At 36.8% G+C, this 19,072-nt stretch overlaps 1 protein-coding gene across 1 annotated transcript in view; it reads left to right on the top strand.

The window, feature by feature from the left end:
* Window positions 1–2,294: 2,294 nt before the first annotated feature.
* The window catches only part of LOC149792134 (metaxin-2-like), a 40,404-nt gene continuing 23,626 nt past the window's right edge, over window positions 2,295–19,072 (top strand). The window contains exons 1-3 of the mRNA XM_089970660.1: window positions 2,295–2,420; window positions 10,873–10,920; window positions 13,668–13,787. Of these exons, the coding sequence (XP_089826786.1) occupies window positions 2,378–2,420; window positions 10,873–10,920; window positions 13,668–13,787 (211 nt within the window). The 5' untranslated portion in view covers window positions 2,295–2,377. The remainder of the gene's footprint in view (window positions 2,421–10,872; window positions 10,921–13,667; window positions 13,788–19,072) is intronic.

Here is a 19,072-nt window from a genome sequence, read left to right on the forward strand (position 1 = left end):
TCGAGCAATAAACGCAGGCAGTTATCGAGTTGTTCTGCTGTAGGAGGTAGGCAAGTTGTTAGGTTTGCTTGGATGTCATGCTTTAGTTTTGTTCTATTTATCATACGGAGGTTTCTCTTAGTAGCAAATAAAGGTGGAGGGTTAGGGACTGATACGTCAAGATGGCATATAATGCAAAGGTGATCTGATGCAAGGTCATGGGATACCAGGAAGGACCGTATAATATTATTATCAGGTCTATGAAAATTCCAGTCTGAAATGTGACCATGTTTATGGGTGGGTTGGTTAAGTGACTGTTTGAGGTTGAAAACATTAATGGAATCTAGAAGTTTTGATGTATTTGGGTTTCCGGGACAGTCAAAATGAAAGTTGAAATCTCCAAGAATAATCAGGTTGCCACCTATCGAATTTCCATACTCCAGGAGATTCGGAAACTGCTGCAAAGAGAGAGAGTCAGCCAGCTTATTACTCGAACTAGAAGATTAAAAATATATAGCACCATCTCCAACAACGTAGTCTAGACTAAATTTTGAATCTGAAATATATTGCTGAATTCTTATTGTCATGTTTCCATCTGAGCCAGATTCATTGTCATAAACTTAATTTCTTACGCAACGTTTCAGCAATTTCTCGAACAGTTGTAAGAAACTATTTATTAGATATTATGTATTGAATACGTTATCCCAAAATGCATATAGCATACAACCGACGTTATGATTTAATGTTGAAATTCTTTTTTCTGTCAAATGATAATTGTCTTGTAAAACCGATCTATGGACCGCTTATTTAACTCATCCTCATTACTCTGTCATGATCTTGTAAAAAAAAAACAAACACAAGAACAACAATATTTTAATTGCTTATTTGAAATTCCCAAGTAGCTCCATTCAAGTTCTAGCCCCCAGTATGATGTCACCCACCAAAACTAATTCAGGCATTATCAGAACCCAGTTAGTCCCATCATCATATTATACAATTTGTTTCATTTATTGTCATCATGATGTTTCTCTAATATCGATGATGAGGAATGTTGCAATTATTATAGATTAATCCCCACCCCACTCCCAATACCCAGCGATGTTTTGTCAAAACATTTTTACTGACGTTCAAATGTCAGGATTTTACGTAATCCCTTTAACACCACCTGACATAGTGTTGTGGTAGACAAATCGCTATTGAGAAATCATGACTTATAATATACACAGTATAAAATAATAGTGATTTTAAGTTGTTTTAAATATACGATAATCTCATTCAAATAAAACAATCTACAGAAAATTTAGATAACAGTTTTCTTTCCTGTGAGTAAGAGTACTGTTTATCGATTTTACCAAATCTAGCACGCTTTGATTTTGTTAAATAGCAACAGAATCTCACATCTGGGTGCTGCCATCCATACTGCAAGGTAACTGTCAATTTTAAAATCAAGTCATCGAACAATATTTGAAGGTTTGTATATAAATGTGTTGGTTTTAGTGTGGTAGCTTTGTATCTCTTTAAATATGTATACACTTTTATCTGTTGACTGGAGCATTAAACCGAATTGCGGGATATGAATAAGTTGCGCTACTGATTTATATTTTTAATTTATTTTTTGAGTATCTCATGTCCGTTAGTTACTATCACAAGTTTTATACCTCAATTAAATAAAAAAAAACTGTAGCACAGTTACTATCTATTTATTTTCCTCTCCTAATCGTTTACATAATTCTCGTCTGCTTTTATCTCTCTATATCATATATTATTATCTTTTTAGTTATCAACTTCCTTTCCTGTAACTTCCATATATTCTTCCCCATTACTTTTGTTCTCTTTTAATTTGCAATGTTTGTTGGAGGCTATATATTACATAGTACTACAACACATCTTCCAAGATGCCAAGCATGTAGTAGCCAGTAATCTTATCTTCGCGATCATTTTCTATATTTGAATGTACAGTTCTTAATTTTTTTGTCTCTGTTGTTCTCTTGTTCACAATTAGTCCATCTCTTTTATGCTTTCTCTCTTACTGCACATGTCGCATGTTATAGTTCCTTTTTAATATCCAGACTAAATGTTCAGTAGTCATAGTAGCAGAAAATGGCAGCAGTTGGACAGTTAGTGACTATAGAGTAATTCAATGAGTCACGCGGACATTACTAACCATTTTATTGTATTGCAGATATTTTGAGGCAACAGTAGTAGGATAGCTGCAATTCCGGGATATGCGTTTGTAATGTACGAATTTGATACAACATTCCACTATCCATCCTAATTATTTAGATGCATTAACTACTTCACATATTCTTGAAAGCGCTGTCTAGACTATATTATTATGGCTGCTGCTGAACGTGCGTGCATGACATAGTCCAATTTCTTTGCTTAAATACACAGTGCTATGGCTTCATTAGTTGCAGAGGCTATACAAGCAGAAATAGGAGGTTTGTCATTATATAATAAGTGCGATTTATGATTTTAATTATATGGATTTGTCTTCCTTTTTTACTTCCAATTTATGACCTTGCTACTCGTGTCACATATACATGGATAGTATTACGGTTCCAATTATTTTTTTCATATATCTCGAGTGTTAATATTTGGTGAAATGATTATAATTCTGCCCAATTTCATCGTGCATGTAATCTTAAATTAACAGTTTGACGAGGACGGACCATTGTGTTCAACAGCATTTAACGAGAGTAAAGAGAGATAACTCTGCCGGAACGACCTGGGTACGAGTTATCTTGTCAGAAAGAATAATAGTGAGTGTCTGTTCGTACTGCGGCCCTGTTTTAAATTAAACAAAGACTATTCCAACTGCAGCCGTGTACCCACTATTGCAAAGACTATCTGCACACCAACTGGTGAATATATTGGGGACATGTCCGAGTTACTTTGACTCGCACAACGTTTTTATTTATGTCTATAAATATGCTGACAGTCAAACTGGACTATTCAGCAACAGGTTGTGCATAGTCAAGAATATAGGAAAGAAGGTAGTGATAGGACAAACAGAAGAAGAATGATATCAAAGGCAGAAGTGAGGAAAAGGTTCAGTCTAACTTTTCATTCCTTTATACTCGGACCGATCCAGCTACCATAGTGGTGATGGGATAATAAACCTCAACTGGCATAGCCCTGAGAATCACTAGTCTTACTTGAAGATGATTAGTTCTTTAGAATGTGATTTTGATGTTAATTTTTTCTAAGTCCCTAGGAAGAAGCTGAACTTGAAATTATTTGTTGATGCCGACTTTAATTGGAACTTCTTCTGTATATTGCCTAGTTTCACTATATGGATAAACGTTTCCAATGCATTTGCACTGCTACCAGTATCTCAATCAGGCAAGGATGGAAAATGTCAGTACAAGACCAGTTTTACCAGTACAAATGTTAATCAATCAGTCTCCTCAATGCATGATTTATCACTTGCAAAGAGTGGAGAAAATTATGTTGTCAACAATACTTTAAAGTAAGAAAATGAAATTAATGAGTTCTGACCTTTACAGGAACAGTGTTTGTAATGGATAGTGCCACAAGTTAATTATGAAACTATAGTTTGTTCTTGACACATTAGTTCATTCCACACAGCACCTAATTTGTTTCACACAAGGTATTTGAAATGAATTAGGTACTTTTAGTCACCTTTAATGATGTAAAATTGACCAAGATAGGATAAAATTCATGATGCTGTATAAAACAAACTATAGTGTAATCTCATTCTGATATAGTCGCTATCAGTCACAAAATTAATCCACATACAATTAACAACTTTGGTTCAGAGTTCACTTAAAAAGTGAATAGTATGCACTGCATAAAATACTTAGTTTTAGTAGCTTGGTGTGAGTGAAAGCCTTCAACTTCAGCTTGGCTAGATTCACATGTCTAACAGTCATCTATAAATAGAAACCAGCAAAATCCAAACCAGTTTGGTCCTGCAGCAAACAAACACATTATTAATTTGTATAGAGGATGAGTAAATAAAAGTACAAATGGTATACAGCAACTAAACTTCATAGGAAAGAAATATCAAAATATTCAAGCATTTATTTCACAACGTGGATCATATCAGTGATGGTTTTTAAGTCCCATTGCAATTGATTGGTGTGATAGTGATGCATTGAATTGAAATATGTAATTGCCCGTTTAAAGGGAAACTCCTTGTTTCCGTATTTTCATTTAAGTAGTTCTTGATTTCTTCACACTTAAATTTGAAATAAATTTTAAATGTGTGCAATAATAGAAGGTGAAAAAGGCTTTGACAAGTAATCCTTTGAAATTGGAACATTATGTTTTTCTTCATCAGCAGCATTTGTACTGGTAACTAGTACAAATATATCATTAGTACCTTTTAAAAAAAAGATTAACAATCACTGTGCCATGATTACAGATTCTGCAACACAAATGGAATGAAGCAGAAAGTGACTGCTTGGATAAATGTTTTTGAAACAGAAGGAGGAGTGCTTTAATTTGTATTGTTTCATTTTGAATCAAATATCAAACCTGGTAATCCATCAAATATCAAACTTACATCAAACCTTGTAATCATCAAACATCAAACCTTGTAATCCATCAAATATCAAACCTTGTAACCCATCAAATATCAAACCTTGTAACCCATCAAATATCAAACCTTGTAATCCATCAAATATCAGACCTTGTAATCCATCAAATATCAAACCTTGTAATCCATCAAATATCAGACCTTGTAATCCATCAAATATCAAACCTTGTAATCATCAAATATAAAACCTTGTAATCTATGAAATATCAAACCTTGTAATCCATCAAATATCAAACCTTGTAATCATCTAACATCCAATCTTGTAACCCATCAAATATCAAACCTTGTAATCCATCAAATATTAAACCTTGTAATCTATGAAATATGAAACCTTGTAATCATCAAACATCAAACCTTGTAACCCATCAAACCTTGTAATCCATCAAATATCAAACCTTGTAATAAATATAAAACCTTGTAATCTATGAAATATCAAACTTGTAATCATTAAACATCAAACCTTGTAACCCATCAAATATCAAACCTTGTAATCCATCAAATATTAAACCTTGTAACCCCATCAAATATCAAACCTTGTAATCCATCAAATATTAAACCTTGTAATCCATCAAATATCAAACCTTGTAATCCATCAAATAACAAACCTTGTAATCCATCAAATATCACACCTTGTAATCCATCAAATATCAAACCTTGTAACGCATCAAATATCAAACTTTGTAGTTCATCAAATATCAAACCTTGTAATCCATCAAATATAAAACCTTGTAATCATCAAACATCAAACCTTGTAATCCATCAAATATCAAACCTTGTAACCCATCAAATATCAAACCTTGTAATCCATCAGAGCAAATTCTTCTCCTGCTGCTCTCTGGTTGCTGACAATCACTGCTCAAATTTGACAGGGATATGGGACCACAACTGTATGAAAAAAGTCGGCTTCCTCTAGACTTTGATATTGAGACCGTTAACTTTCAAGACTTAAAACATGTTTACATTTTGTTGGGTCATGAATACCAACAGCCTCATCATTTTCTTGTACAGAGGCAAATTTTATCAGTAAAAACTGGCATGTACAAGTGTAATGGAACCTCTGATCACATTGTATCAGATCATCCAGCTTGTTGCAAATGAAATTAAGAGTATTGATCATGGTGGGGCAAACCTGTAATGACACTGTTACAGGTTGTGCCCCCCCCCCACACACACACACAATGAGCACCTGTGAATTGAAGGAGATCAACACTGTACCTGCAATCTGGAAGAGTTTCTTCCCTTATCTAGATCATAAGTAGATGGGAAAGACAAATTCTTTGTCTTTCTGGGAGGGCTTGATTTTAGAGATAGCATAATATATATCCTAACATTAATTTGATCAGGTAGATAAATTTTGCAAAACATAATTTACTATACAATTTTCTTACTACATGTAGTTGGTGTTTCTATTCAGTGTATGTGTGTGTGTGTGTGAATCTGTGTCATATGGACAGATAACTAGAATCAGTATATTATAATACTTTGTGGACATGGGATCTGTCTCTATGGATATTTTACTGTATTATATTATATGTGATGTGTAGAAGTTGTATCCTATGGACACATTGGAATCTGTGAATTGTATGGCAGGGGAGGGGTTTGGCTTTGTGTCCTTTTGATACATAGCTGGAATCAGTGTATTGTAATGCTTGGGTGTATGGGATCCATGGGTCAGACTACCAGGTGAATTGGACACTGACTTGCATCAAAAAGTGTAAATGTTGCTTTCTTCCATTATGAAAGTGAAAACGACTTTGCCCTATGATTTTTTTACATAGACATTAAGTTACAATTGGTTTTGACTTTTGAGATGCTCTCCCACCTTAGTCAGGTTCTTCTGTTGTTTTGTAGCCCAGTGCAAAATGTAGTACATACTTCAGATAGTTGGTATTTATATCGATTGTACCTACAAACAAACTTGTGCACATTCATGTGCATGTGTTTCAATAACCAATTGACCATTAACTCCTTCCCAAGCACAGCCTAGTTAGGATATGATGATGAAAAGATAGCAACTTGTGTTTGGAAACTTAAACATCAATATGTAAATAGAAATTTGTGCATTAGGAACAGTACTACAGTATTTGCCAGCCTATAAGATGATATGTTTTTACCAGAAAATCTTAGTTTCGTCTTATACTCTGAATCATCGTATACTGGTATATGGATTTTGTCATCCAAATTGCTTTATCATATGTCACAAAAAATTTTGTATGGAAAATAAATTATCAAAAAGTACAAAAAAATAATATGTAATATGTTTAATTTTGGGGAAGAGATCATGTATGAAAACATAGAAGGATTTTAAACAATTGCATGATGGTCAGTAAAAAAATTTAATGTACATCAGTTGTAATTGTGCTAAAGCAGCATGCATTAGTAGCATATGTTGTTTGTAATGTACATTGTTTAAATTTGATATATGTGCATTAGAATTGACAAGTTAGAAGATAAATAACCATGCAAAGACGTATTCCATCACAATTTTCTTATTGCGCCTCACGATCAAGTAAAAATTATGCCCCATTATGAGCGAGAGAGAGATTGTACAGTAATCTGTATTTTTCACTTACTTGATGTCTGTTATCATGTACAAAAATGCAGTACCATATTCCATTATCATTTAATACCACTAGGTAGGCAGTTCCTTCTAGTTTTAGTTATCACTTCCATTGTCCAAGAATTATGTGGCTTTATTGTGGTATTTACATGCTAATTAAACATGCTACTGCTGTAGTCAGGTTTTCTTAAGCTAACACCTGTTTGAGGTCAAGATTTGGCAGACTAGATTAGATTAGTGAGGATACCAATAGGGTAATGATGCTACCCATGAGTATTATGAATATAGTACCATATAATGAAAGGAGATGCCTGGTGGTTACTGGTGTAAATTTCTCAACTAGTGACATATTTTTAACTTGCCAATAGGACAGACAGCAATTACAGTAACATCTTGCATGACAATTGCCAATTAAGTATGGGAAGAGTACATGCACTTTAAAAACAAAACTTATTTGATGGAAATGGAAAGGTTGTTATACTTGCAAAGAAAGTTAGACAGCACATGAAATGGTCATTCTTGTGATTTAACCTAGTAAATGGAGTCTATATTGATATAGCTATTGTGAATATTGAAACCCTGAAGGAGTATGGTATGTATTTTCATAGTTTACTATTTAATTTATTGATGTTTTCTCTATTTGACAAAAGCTTCAACTCAACAGGGGCATTAAGGTAAAACAAAAACCACGGAGAGCTGGAATCTCTCACTGTCTCATATATATTGGGCCTTTTTTTTTTTAAATGACGAGGTACACGAAGAAAAATTTAATGGGATACATATGCATCTCTCTATGTATCTCTCTTCCTAAAATATTTGAAGAAAGCATTTTAGCATTAATGATGCAATTTTCCTATTGCTGGTAATCTGAAATAGCATACAGTGATACTTTTAATATTTATGAAACCAGAAGTTATTATAGTTTAATTCCACACAGCATTGCATATTTTATCCTATCTGCAACTTGATAAATTTTTAGGAATGCATAATTATATGTAGCTAAAAGTAAATAATGCATTTAAAATACATCATGGGAAACAAATTATGTACATTTAATTACATTTACTGGAAAGGTTACTGAGTTATAGATAGGATAAAATTAACGATGCTGTGTGGAATAAAGTGAAAAACATGAAGCCAATGTGTTTATCTAGTCTTGTCTTATACTCAGCATCAACATATACATGAATGAAGGAAGGAAAATTTACCAAATTTGCTTATTTGGCTTCTGCTGTGTATTGACTTATAGGCTGGCAAATACGGTATTTTAAACAAAATAAAGTTAAAGATTTAACTGTCATATTTGTTATGTTTCTCTGTAAATCAGTTTGAAACCATAAGATCTGTCATGGGATAATAACGGTATCTAGGAAGTACCACTTCATGAGCTTGTGAGTTTTCATTAATCATTGGGTAATTAGATTAAGGGAAATACACAATTCATAGAAACTAAAGTCTGAATATTATGTGAATGATGATTTGAGCCTAAAAATGTTATTATGTAGGTCAGAAAGTTATGGGACAATTCTATAATATTGAATTCGAGAAGCAAAATAAAATCAAGATTGGTTTTGACATCACTTGTGAAAGTATGAAAAATAAGCAGTGAAGCAGATACAATTTAACCAATGCATGATGTTACTACTACTATGTAGACAAATAAAATAACCATTAAATTGTAATCTTGTCATTGGATTATTGTAATGAAGCTAGAAAGAGAGTGGTTTTAATTCCTCCTAAAAATAGATGCACTCACATGTCTTGCATGGTGCCATATTTGTTTTTGGCTGTGTTGATTGAGTTGAAAAGAAGGATCTAGTTCATTCTTGTGTCGATTTTAATGCTTCAGTATGTCGTATAGATTATGTTTTATTGGCAAGAATAAAATTATGATAAATAGTATCATGTGAAGACACTCAGCATTTGCTGTCATGTACGTATTACAGGGGTTCTTACAAACCAGTTTGGGGGCCCCAAGTAGCCGAGTGGTCTAAAGCATGCTCTGTTACAGATCACTGCCATCTCACTTCTGTCTGCGTGGGTTTGAGTCTCAGATTTGGCCAATGTGGGTATGTGAGAAAGCTTGCCAGTAGCTTCTCGTGGGTTGGTGGTTCTTTCCAGGGTTTTTCCGGGTTCTTCCTTTACCATTAATACTGGCCGCCATGTATAGCCTATTGTGTGGTGAAAAATGGCATTAAACCCTACAACAACAACAACAACAAACCAGTTTAGAAATCTTTTCTATTTACATTTTATCATGAACTTTCAGTGGTAGTTGATTCAGCATAAATAAACTTCTAACAGAAATTTCTACAAGAAAACAAGCACACATACATAGATACATACAGACATACATACATACATACTGTTACAAGCCAGGGGTCTTGACTAAGCGGTGTCAAACCCTGGTACAATTTCCGCCAGAAGTAATAAGTTTACCCCAAATTTCCAAAGGCGTCCATACAACTTCAGTTGTAAATTAGAAAGCCTGATGTGTCCGTTCTGTACATAAATTTTACTCAAATCACTTCAAGACCACAGATCTCACAAATTGCCAAATATCTATCAACTGTACATCTGCATGGTTTCTCTTCATTAGGTGTTCGTACTGCCAGCAGTTCATGCTGTAGAAACTATGCGACTATCCTCTTAACACATGGAACTATTTTAAGTACGCCTCCTTAGGCCAATAAAACTATGGCTTCCAGGCACATCTCGCCAGTACAGCTGCATCATATTTGCCACCATGACGATATAAATGGTATATGCTGAGTCCGTTCAGATTCATTCCATTGTGTAATTTACTGGTTTCCTACCTGCCAATGCAGTCACACCACAAATGTACACCACTAGATTTGAATAGGGACTTTGTTATTCCAGGGTCACTCATTCGGTTTGGACTACTAGTGAACCACGGCATTATGGAAACTCACTAACACTTTACTCCATGACGTTTGCTCCTAGTAATTGGCTAATTATTATGGACAAATGGATATTTCTATTGCACAGAATTCCAATAATCACACAAGTAATCACAAAAATCTAAGAATTCCTTAAAATGGCGCACTATAACCAAATGTGCATACTCCAAATTTATTACAGTTCATACATACATACATTCATGCACACACACGCGCATACATACATCCATCCATCCATGCATCCATATATATATACATACATACATACATACATATATTGCATTTCTTGCCCCAACTTTTCCCTTTTCAGCTCTTACTTCTCACTTTTCTGTCCAAAAGGAAAAGTCACTTCTTGTCTAGCTTGACCTTTGGGGATGTGTATCCTATGGATAAATTACTGGAATCAATGTACTGTAATGCCCTGGGGTGAGTGGGATCTGTGTCCTATGCCTATGGACATGTTACTGGAACCATTATATTGTAACACCCCAGGTGGGGGCAGTGTGGTGTATCTGTGTATTATGGAATCATTACTGTAACCGGTGTATTATAATATTGGGGAGGGGCTTGTGTATTTTAATACTCATGGGGTGGGGGTAACAGGGCCACAGAGAATTTATGGTCCATAGGAAAATTCTCCAGTAGTCCCCTATGAATTAAAAATGAGCCACCAGTGGGTTCCCTGACTGTTGTCAGCCCCCGGAATTGTGCCATAGTTTTCCTACTCTATCCACAGCTCTGGGGTTGGGATATGTATCCTTTGGATTCATTACTAGAATGAGTGTGTTATAATACTTTGTACAATACACAAAACAATGTAGTAATTTTGAATTATGTTTTTTTTTCAGCTACTGATAGATGGCCAGACAATGCAAGGCTTTTCCAGCCTTATCAAGGTATAGCATTGCTTCTTATTTCTAACATCTACTGATTTATGCAAGGCTTTTCCAGCCTTATCAAGGTATAGCTTTGCTTCTTATTTCTAACATCTACTCGTTTTATTACAGAGAGAACAGCAGTCAGCTTTTCACCTTCTTATCATTGTCATCACCACTGCCATCATTATCATAACCATCTTCTTATTATTGTCACCACTAACACCATATTATCATAATCATCTTTTTATAATTGACAACACCACTAAAATTGTCATAATCATCTACTTACGATTGTCATCACTATCACCATCATTAACATAATCATCTTTTTATTCATTGTCAACACCACTAAAATTATCATAATCATCTACTTATCATTGTCATCAATTTCTTATGCTAATCATCTTATTGACATCACTACCACCATCATCTGGGCCCCGAGTGGTCGAGTGGTCTAAAGCGCTCTTCGTTACGGATCACTGCCATCTCACCTTTGTCTGTGTGGGTTCGAGTCTAGGATTCAGCCAATGTGTGCATGTGAGAAAGCTTGCCAGTAGCTTCTTGTGGGGCATCATTATCATAACCATCTTATTATTGTCAACACCACTAAAATTGTCATAATCATCTACTTATCATTGTCATCACTGCCATCATCATTAACATAATCATCTTTTTTTTATTATGCTAATCATCTTATTCACATCACTACCACCATCATCTGGGCCCCGAGTGGCCAAGTGGTCTAAAGCGCTCTCCGTTACAGATCACTGCCATCTCACCTCTGTCTTTTTGGGTTCGAGTTTAGGATTCGGCCAATGTGTGCATGTGAGAAAGCTTGCCAGTAGCTTCTCGTGGGTTGATGGTTCTTCCCAGTGTTTTCCCGGGGTCTTCCTCCACCATTAATACTGGCCACCATGCATAGCCTTTCGTGTACTGAAAAATTGTGTTAAACCCCACAACAATAACAACCAACACCATCATCGTCATAGTCATCTTGTTGTACTTGTCATCACCACCAAAATAATTTTCATAATCTTATTGTTGTCATTACCACTAAAATCATAATCATCTTTTTTATCATTATCATCACCACCATCATTTTCTTCCCTTTGGTATCAGTTTTCTTGAAATACTGTGACTTTTTTTGTTGTACTAAAATCCACAGTGTTGAGAGTTATTACTTACAATTAACTTTAGACTCAGAATAATTTTTAGATTTGATAAAAAAGTCCAAACATTTTCATACCCCTCCATACATTGTCTGTATATTGTGATACAGTCCATCAGTACTTACGGTCATGAGTACACATTGTGTGGATATAGTGATGCAGTCCATTAGTATTTGTGGTCATGAGTACACATTGTGTAGATATTGTGACACAGTCCATCAGTATTTGTGGTCATGAGTACACATTGTGTGGATATAGTGACACAGTCCATCAGTATTTGTGGTCATGAGTACACATTGTGTGGATATTGTGACACAGTCCATCAATAGTTATGATCATGAGTACACATTGTGTGGATCTTGTGACACAGTCCATCAGTACTTATGGTCATGAGTACACATGGTATGGATATTGTGACACAGTCCATCAGTACTTTGGTAACATGTACACATTGTGTGGATATTGTGATACAGTCCATCAGTACTTACGGTCATGAGTACACATGGTATGGATATTGTGACACAGTCCATCAGTACTTATGGTCATGAGTACACATGGTGTGGATATTGTGACACAGTCCATCAGTACTTATGGTCACATGTGCACATGTATGTAAAGTCCCTGAGCTTCCATATCACTAGAGCTATACACATTAAACTTAAGTCAGTGATAATCCTGTGGGTTGAGATTCTGCCAGCAGTTTTGAAATTTTGATGTTTTATTGGTGGGACTAGAATAGTATGGGTGATATTACATAATTTCAAATAATTCCTGAGTTGTATCTCTTACCTGCCTGAGAAATGGCACGTGTGATCTAAGGTACAAACACATTTGGGAGTAGGACCCCTGGATCATGCTCTGTGGTCTCCTCAGTACCACTTAGAAACTTGGCTTCTGGGTCATAACATACTCATAACAATAGAATTATTGAGATCCCTGCCCAAAAGCCAACATACACATAAGAGGCAGGAATTACAGCTTGATACAAGCAAGGGACAGTCATTACTGAGATCTCCACCTTATAATCATATATAGTCTGGAAAGACAAATTTTTACATGAAACTGACACTAGGCCCTTGTCCTTACTTACCTATGAGGTACTTGCCCATAGGTCATATGAGTTGACACTGACCCTTCATCCATTCTTTATGAAAGACTTGTCTATGGGTCATAGCAGTTTCCACTGGCACCTGGCCTATCCTTATCTCCTTGATGGACTTGCCCAAGGATCATACCAGTGGACACTAGCCCCTGGCCTGTATTGACCTCCTTGAGGGACATGCCCATGGATCATAGCAGTTGACACTGGCCCCTGGCCTATATTTACCTCTTCAAGGGACATGCCCATGTATCATAGCACATATCCTCTGAGGTTGGAGGTAAGAACAGTGTAGCATGAAAATGTGTTGTTTACAATAGGAGACTACTTTGCTGGGACAGATAACCTGAAACTTGTATTATTTCCATTTGCAGTGGAACAGATAACCTAAAACTCCTATTATTTCCATTTGCAGTGGAACAGATAACCTAAAACTCCTATTATTTCCATTTGCAGTGGAACAGATAACCTAAAACTCTTATTATTTCCATTTGCAGTGGAACAGATAACCTTTCCTGACTATGCTGCATGTCTGAGTGTCAAGACTCTGCTACACATGTGCGGTCTCAAGTTTAAAGTCGAGCTGAGAGCGAATGCAGAGGAAATGTCACCCTCAGGTATCATTATATCAAGTAACAGTTGTATCCACATTAAGGGCCTTATATAATTATATCCACATAAAAGGCCTTATACACAGTCATATCAAGTAATAGTTGTATCCATGTTAAAGGCCTCGTACATTTTTGTACCAAATATACATTAAAGGTCTTATAGTCATATCCACATTAAAGGCCTTATACAGAGTCATATACTAGTTGTATCCATGTTAAGGCCTTGTACACATTTGTACCAAATAATAGTTATATTCACATTAAGGGGCTTATACAGTAATTTCATCAAAGGCCTTATACAGTCATATCAAGTAATAGCTGTATCCACATTAAAGGCCTTGTACACAGTCATATCAAGTAATGTATCAAATTAAAGGCCTTATATACAGTCATATAAAATAATAGTTGTATCCATGCTAAGGCCTTACACACATTTGTACCAAATAATAGCTATATTCGCATTAAAGGCCTTATACAGTAATTTCATCAAAGGCCTTATACAGTCATATCAAGTAATGTATGAAATTAAAGGCCTTATATACAGTCATATATAATAATAGTTAGTTGTATCCATGCTAAGGCCTTACACACATTTGTACCAAATATTAGCTGTATTCACATTAAAGGCCTTATACAGTCATATCCACATTAACCCTTTACCTCATAGAGCATAGTTATCAAGTGCAGCATGCTATAAATAGAACACCTGTTACCTTTTTGACTCCATACATATAGGCCTGCCTGTTAACTGTTAAGCAGTGTAGTGTATGTTACGTTTAACAGCAATTTTAACTATTTTACTTTTTTGGTACACATCTATTATGTGCGGAAAAATTTAAGAGTAAAGTCCGATTGTTATAGCTGTGTAATTATTTTTCATGGAAGAATTTTTTATGTGCTTTAAAATCTTGAGAGAACTCATTCACCGTCAAGTCAGTGAGACCGTGTGACCAACAGTAGCTGCCATTTCTCATACTCAAAAGTTTTTTGTCCGCATCTACATCACTAAAACGTTTGAATTTGATAATTTATGAAAACTAATTGCTGCCAACATCAATATCAGAGCCTTTACCTAAGTTATTGAATCTTTCATGGTTGTGATTCTAATCGTGAAAACTTGATAAGTACTGAATGAAATCCGTGACCTCCATTTTGGAGAGTGGAGATTACAAACCAGTTACTTTAAATAGCAGATATCGACCAAAGCATAAACAGTGATCACGTGATCTGACATAATTGTCATTCGCAGAAATGAATGTAGTATTTAATAGGGGGTTTTCCCTGAAGGTGGCACTACAAAAACTGGCTTAAAATGGCTGATGTTTACAGCAGACGTCAAAAGGCGCTTCCATGCGAATGGAGTAGAGATGTCAAAAGGCACTTCCATGCGAATGGAGTAGAGGTGTCCAAAGGCACTTGCATGAGGTAAAGGGTTAAAGGCCTCATACACAGTCATATAATGTAATAGTTGTATCCACATTAAAGGCCTTGTGCACAGTCATATCAAATAATAGCTGTATCCACATTAAAGGCCTTATACAGCCATAGCAAGTAATAGTTGTATCCACATTAAAGGCTTTGTACACAGTCATGTCAAATAATGTATCAACTCATCTCAGTTAATGTATCAACATTAAAGGCCTTGTACACAGTGCTACAGCTAGTGAGATTGTTCTTATGTTGTTATAGGTTTAATGCCATTTTTCAGCACAAGATAGGCTATACATGGTAGCCGGTATTAATGGTGGAGAAAGAACCCCGAAAAGAACCACCGACCCATGAGAAGCTACCACCAAGCTTTCTCACATACCTAGATTGGCCGAGCCCGAGACTTGAACCCATGCAGACAGGTAAGATGGCAGTGATCGGTAATCTTGAGCACTTTAGACACTCTGCCACTCGGGTCCTAGATAGTTCTTGTATAAGGTCAAATAATTTCATATGCAGGTAAAGGGAAGTAACTCTCATTAACTCCCATTTACCCTGCTAGGTGGCCACCCATATCCTGGATGTTTACCACTTAAACTTTTGCCTGCAACTGTGAACAGTGCTACTGAAGAATCCATTGCAATTTTTTACCATCCAGCTTTAATTTCATTGGGATATTAAATCAAAAGGTTTATATACCAGTTGCATAAATGTATTCCTATCTATCCAATTTTTGCCAGCTGTTTTTTTTATATGAAACACTCAAGTTTTCAACAGTGAAATTGCATTGCACTGTTAAATTTTGGGTTATTATGCACTTTTTAGGTCATTATGATTTTGCCTATTTGAATAATTTGTTTATTTCTTGTATGCACTTATACTGCATGGAATTGCATATGACATTTATACTGCCGCAAGCTCAGTTATCTAGAATGTTGATGGGTGAGTTGGACAAAACTAGGACCATTTCTAACACAGCCCACTGTGCATAGTCCCTATCCCTGGCCATGCATGAACTTAGAAATGTTGTTGCTTTGCATGCGAGATTGACTTGCAAATTATATATAATACACTGTTCCAGCTGCTGACCAGCTGGTCTAGCTATGGAAACAGCCAGTGTACAGTTTTATCAGTCTGTAGCCATGGATTGGTTGTTGTTGTTGTTGTAGGGTTTAACACCATTTTTCAGCACATGATAGGCTATACATGGCGGCCAGTATTAATGGTTGAGGAAGAACCCGGGAAAACCTGGAAAGAACCACCGACCCACGAGAAGCTACTGGCAAGCTTTCTCACGTACATAGGCTGAATCCGAGACTAGAAACTACGCAGACAGAGGTTAGATGGCAGTGATCCATAACAGAGAGCGCTTTAGACCACTCGGCCACTTGGGGCCCCCATGGATTGGTGAACAACACATCACTTGACAGTTCATACAGCAACAGCAGGCCACACTGACCAGCCAGCCAAGCAGCTAGCCAAGCAACCATATAATCAGACAACCAGCCTGACCAACTATATCCATGATACTAGTACATGACAAACTGACATCACATTTGGAGCTGTCCACTTAGCCTGGTCAAACCTACCATGCCAGATCAGCATTGTCCATGCTGTGTGCTGGACATAACTTGACCAGCCCAACTAGCTTATCCAAAAGGTATAACCTTTCTTAGGCTTGGTGAAGGGTTTGACATCATCACTACTGTGTGGAATGTTGTAGCCCTGTCTACAGAGCATATTGGAGGAGGACACGGACTTGCATGAACATTCTAATCAAACTCGGAAGGACAGCTTCATTTTTAAGGTGCCAGTCAAAGAGAATTTTGCCTCCCTCAACAATCAGTACTGTTTACAAAGTCACGGCCTCAGTGGGTGTTGACGAAGATTGTAAATGGTCTTCCTTGAGACTTTTCCAACAGTTGTCAAAGTTTGCACAAATCAACAACCATCTCTTGCTAAAAATTTGCAGCCCCGGTAATTCGAGGGTCCTCCTTTGAGTGAGTCATTTGCCTACAACTTTCTTTTAGCACTACCATGCTTATCACTCGTATGTATTTAGACAGTGATATTAATGTAATCCACGTGTCTCCATGATAAAGTGGGTAGACAAGTGTTTACGGCCATAGCTAAGTTGGTCAGGAATGTTATGTCAACTTGCTTCCTATGAGACCTAATGCCTTGCGGTCTTTGAGTTTTCCGTGCAAGTCCTTATTTCTGTGCAACCCTGTTAAGGGGAATACCAGAGAAGGGATGATCTTCAACAGAAAGATTGAAGGGGTGATTCTCAGTAACAGCAGCCATGTTTTTGTGGTCATGCATGTTATATGTGGCCATATGCCCCTAACTTCTGTCGTAAGGTTTCGAGAGTGGAGTGAAAACAAGGTTACTCTTCCCCAAAGACTTCCAACAATTGTCAATGACTTGCTGACCTTCCCACCCACTTCAGACTCCATATGTTCCACCAGATTTGGATCAGCCTTTTTCCAACAAACACTTGGGCCAAAAGTTGAAGATGGCAATGTCATGATCTGTCCATCTGTCAGTGGGACAGGACTATACATGCACACATTTGCATTAAGTTGATCTCTTGCAGACACCTTTGCTCATCTTTCATCTGGTAGTGTGCCAATTGTGCACCCTTCCATTTGGCATCAGTCTCAGCCATTGGGACTTAACCAAGATATTGGACTGGGTCATATCTGACTTCAGGATGTCCTCTTCCACATCAGTGGCGCCACACCTAGATGATTTACTGCAGATGTATTCGGTAGGTTTGGTTTTGGTTCATGATATCAACAACCTTCTCAACTTCATTCACAGTTTCCTGTGGATGGTCATTGTGAAGAAGTCAGGTCTGGTCATTTCCCAAAACTATTCTTCATCCTAATGCATCGATAGTATCATTTCTGTGTTGGTAAGGCACCCACCAGGACAATGATTTTGGTGAAAGAGTTTCTTCAACTCTTAGGGTCCTCATTGTGGCAGTGAACCTGTTTTACATTACATGTGTCCTCTGCAGATGTCCTGGCTGTCACAGGGTACATGATTATGAGTCGTTCAAATCACCAGATTATGACCACAACCAAAGTTAAAGTCAAATGCTTTATGCTTCATTGACAAGATGGAGTGGCTAGTGGGAGAAATATTTTCAAAAGCCCTACAACAGAAAATCGCAATTTAATTAGACACTATTTTGTCAGATTTGTCAGGGTGGACACTTGCTACCACACGTTGTGATGGTCAGCTGCAGGTGGACACTGTGAGAAAAATCACTTCAGTCTGGTGGACACTACAAGAAAATGCTCTTCACTTCAGTCTGGTCCAAATCAAGATGATTTTCAGTGCTTTCAATACTTGGTTGGAATGCATAGAAAGGAAGACATTTTTAACAATAGTGGACATTCCTTGAACTACCTCTTCAAACAAGTGTGTGTGAAATCCCCTGACCTTTGCACAATGGTACGGGACAACCTTCATGATGTTCCCAGTATCATATGAAGATACTCATCCAACACATCTCTTTCTGGCTCAATGTTCAGGCCAAGTCATTATCATGGACAGGCAAACTATTTCACATGGAGTGGTCTTTCCTTCCATCCATCAAGCTTGTGCCCAGTGGGGCTGACCAATGCTTGACCTGTTCATGATGATGAGAAACAACAAACTGCTCACCTTCGTCTCTCCACTCCCAGACCCAGAGTCATGGGCCATCAATGCACCTTTGTGCCAGTTGGGAGGGAATATGGGCATGTCAGTTGGGAGGGATTATAGGCATGTCAGTTGGGAGGGAATTTAGGTATATGCTTTTCCTCCAGAGTTCTGATACCAAAACTAATCCAGAATATATGGGGCAGGGCTTG

This window comes from Sinohyriopsis cumingii, chromosome 9, assembly GCF_028554795.1.
Source record: "Sinohyriopsis cumingii isolate HCF-2022 chromosome 9, ASM2855479v2, whole genome shotgun sequence".
Taxonomy (NCBI): domain Eukaryota; kingdom Metazoa; phylum Mollusca; class Bivalvia; order Unionida; family Unionidae; genus Sinohyriopsis; species Sinohyriopsis cumingii.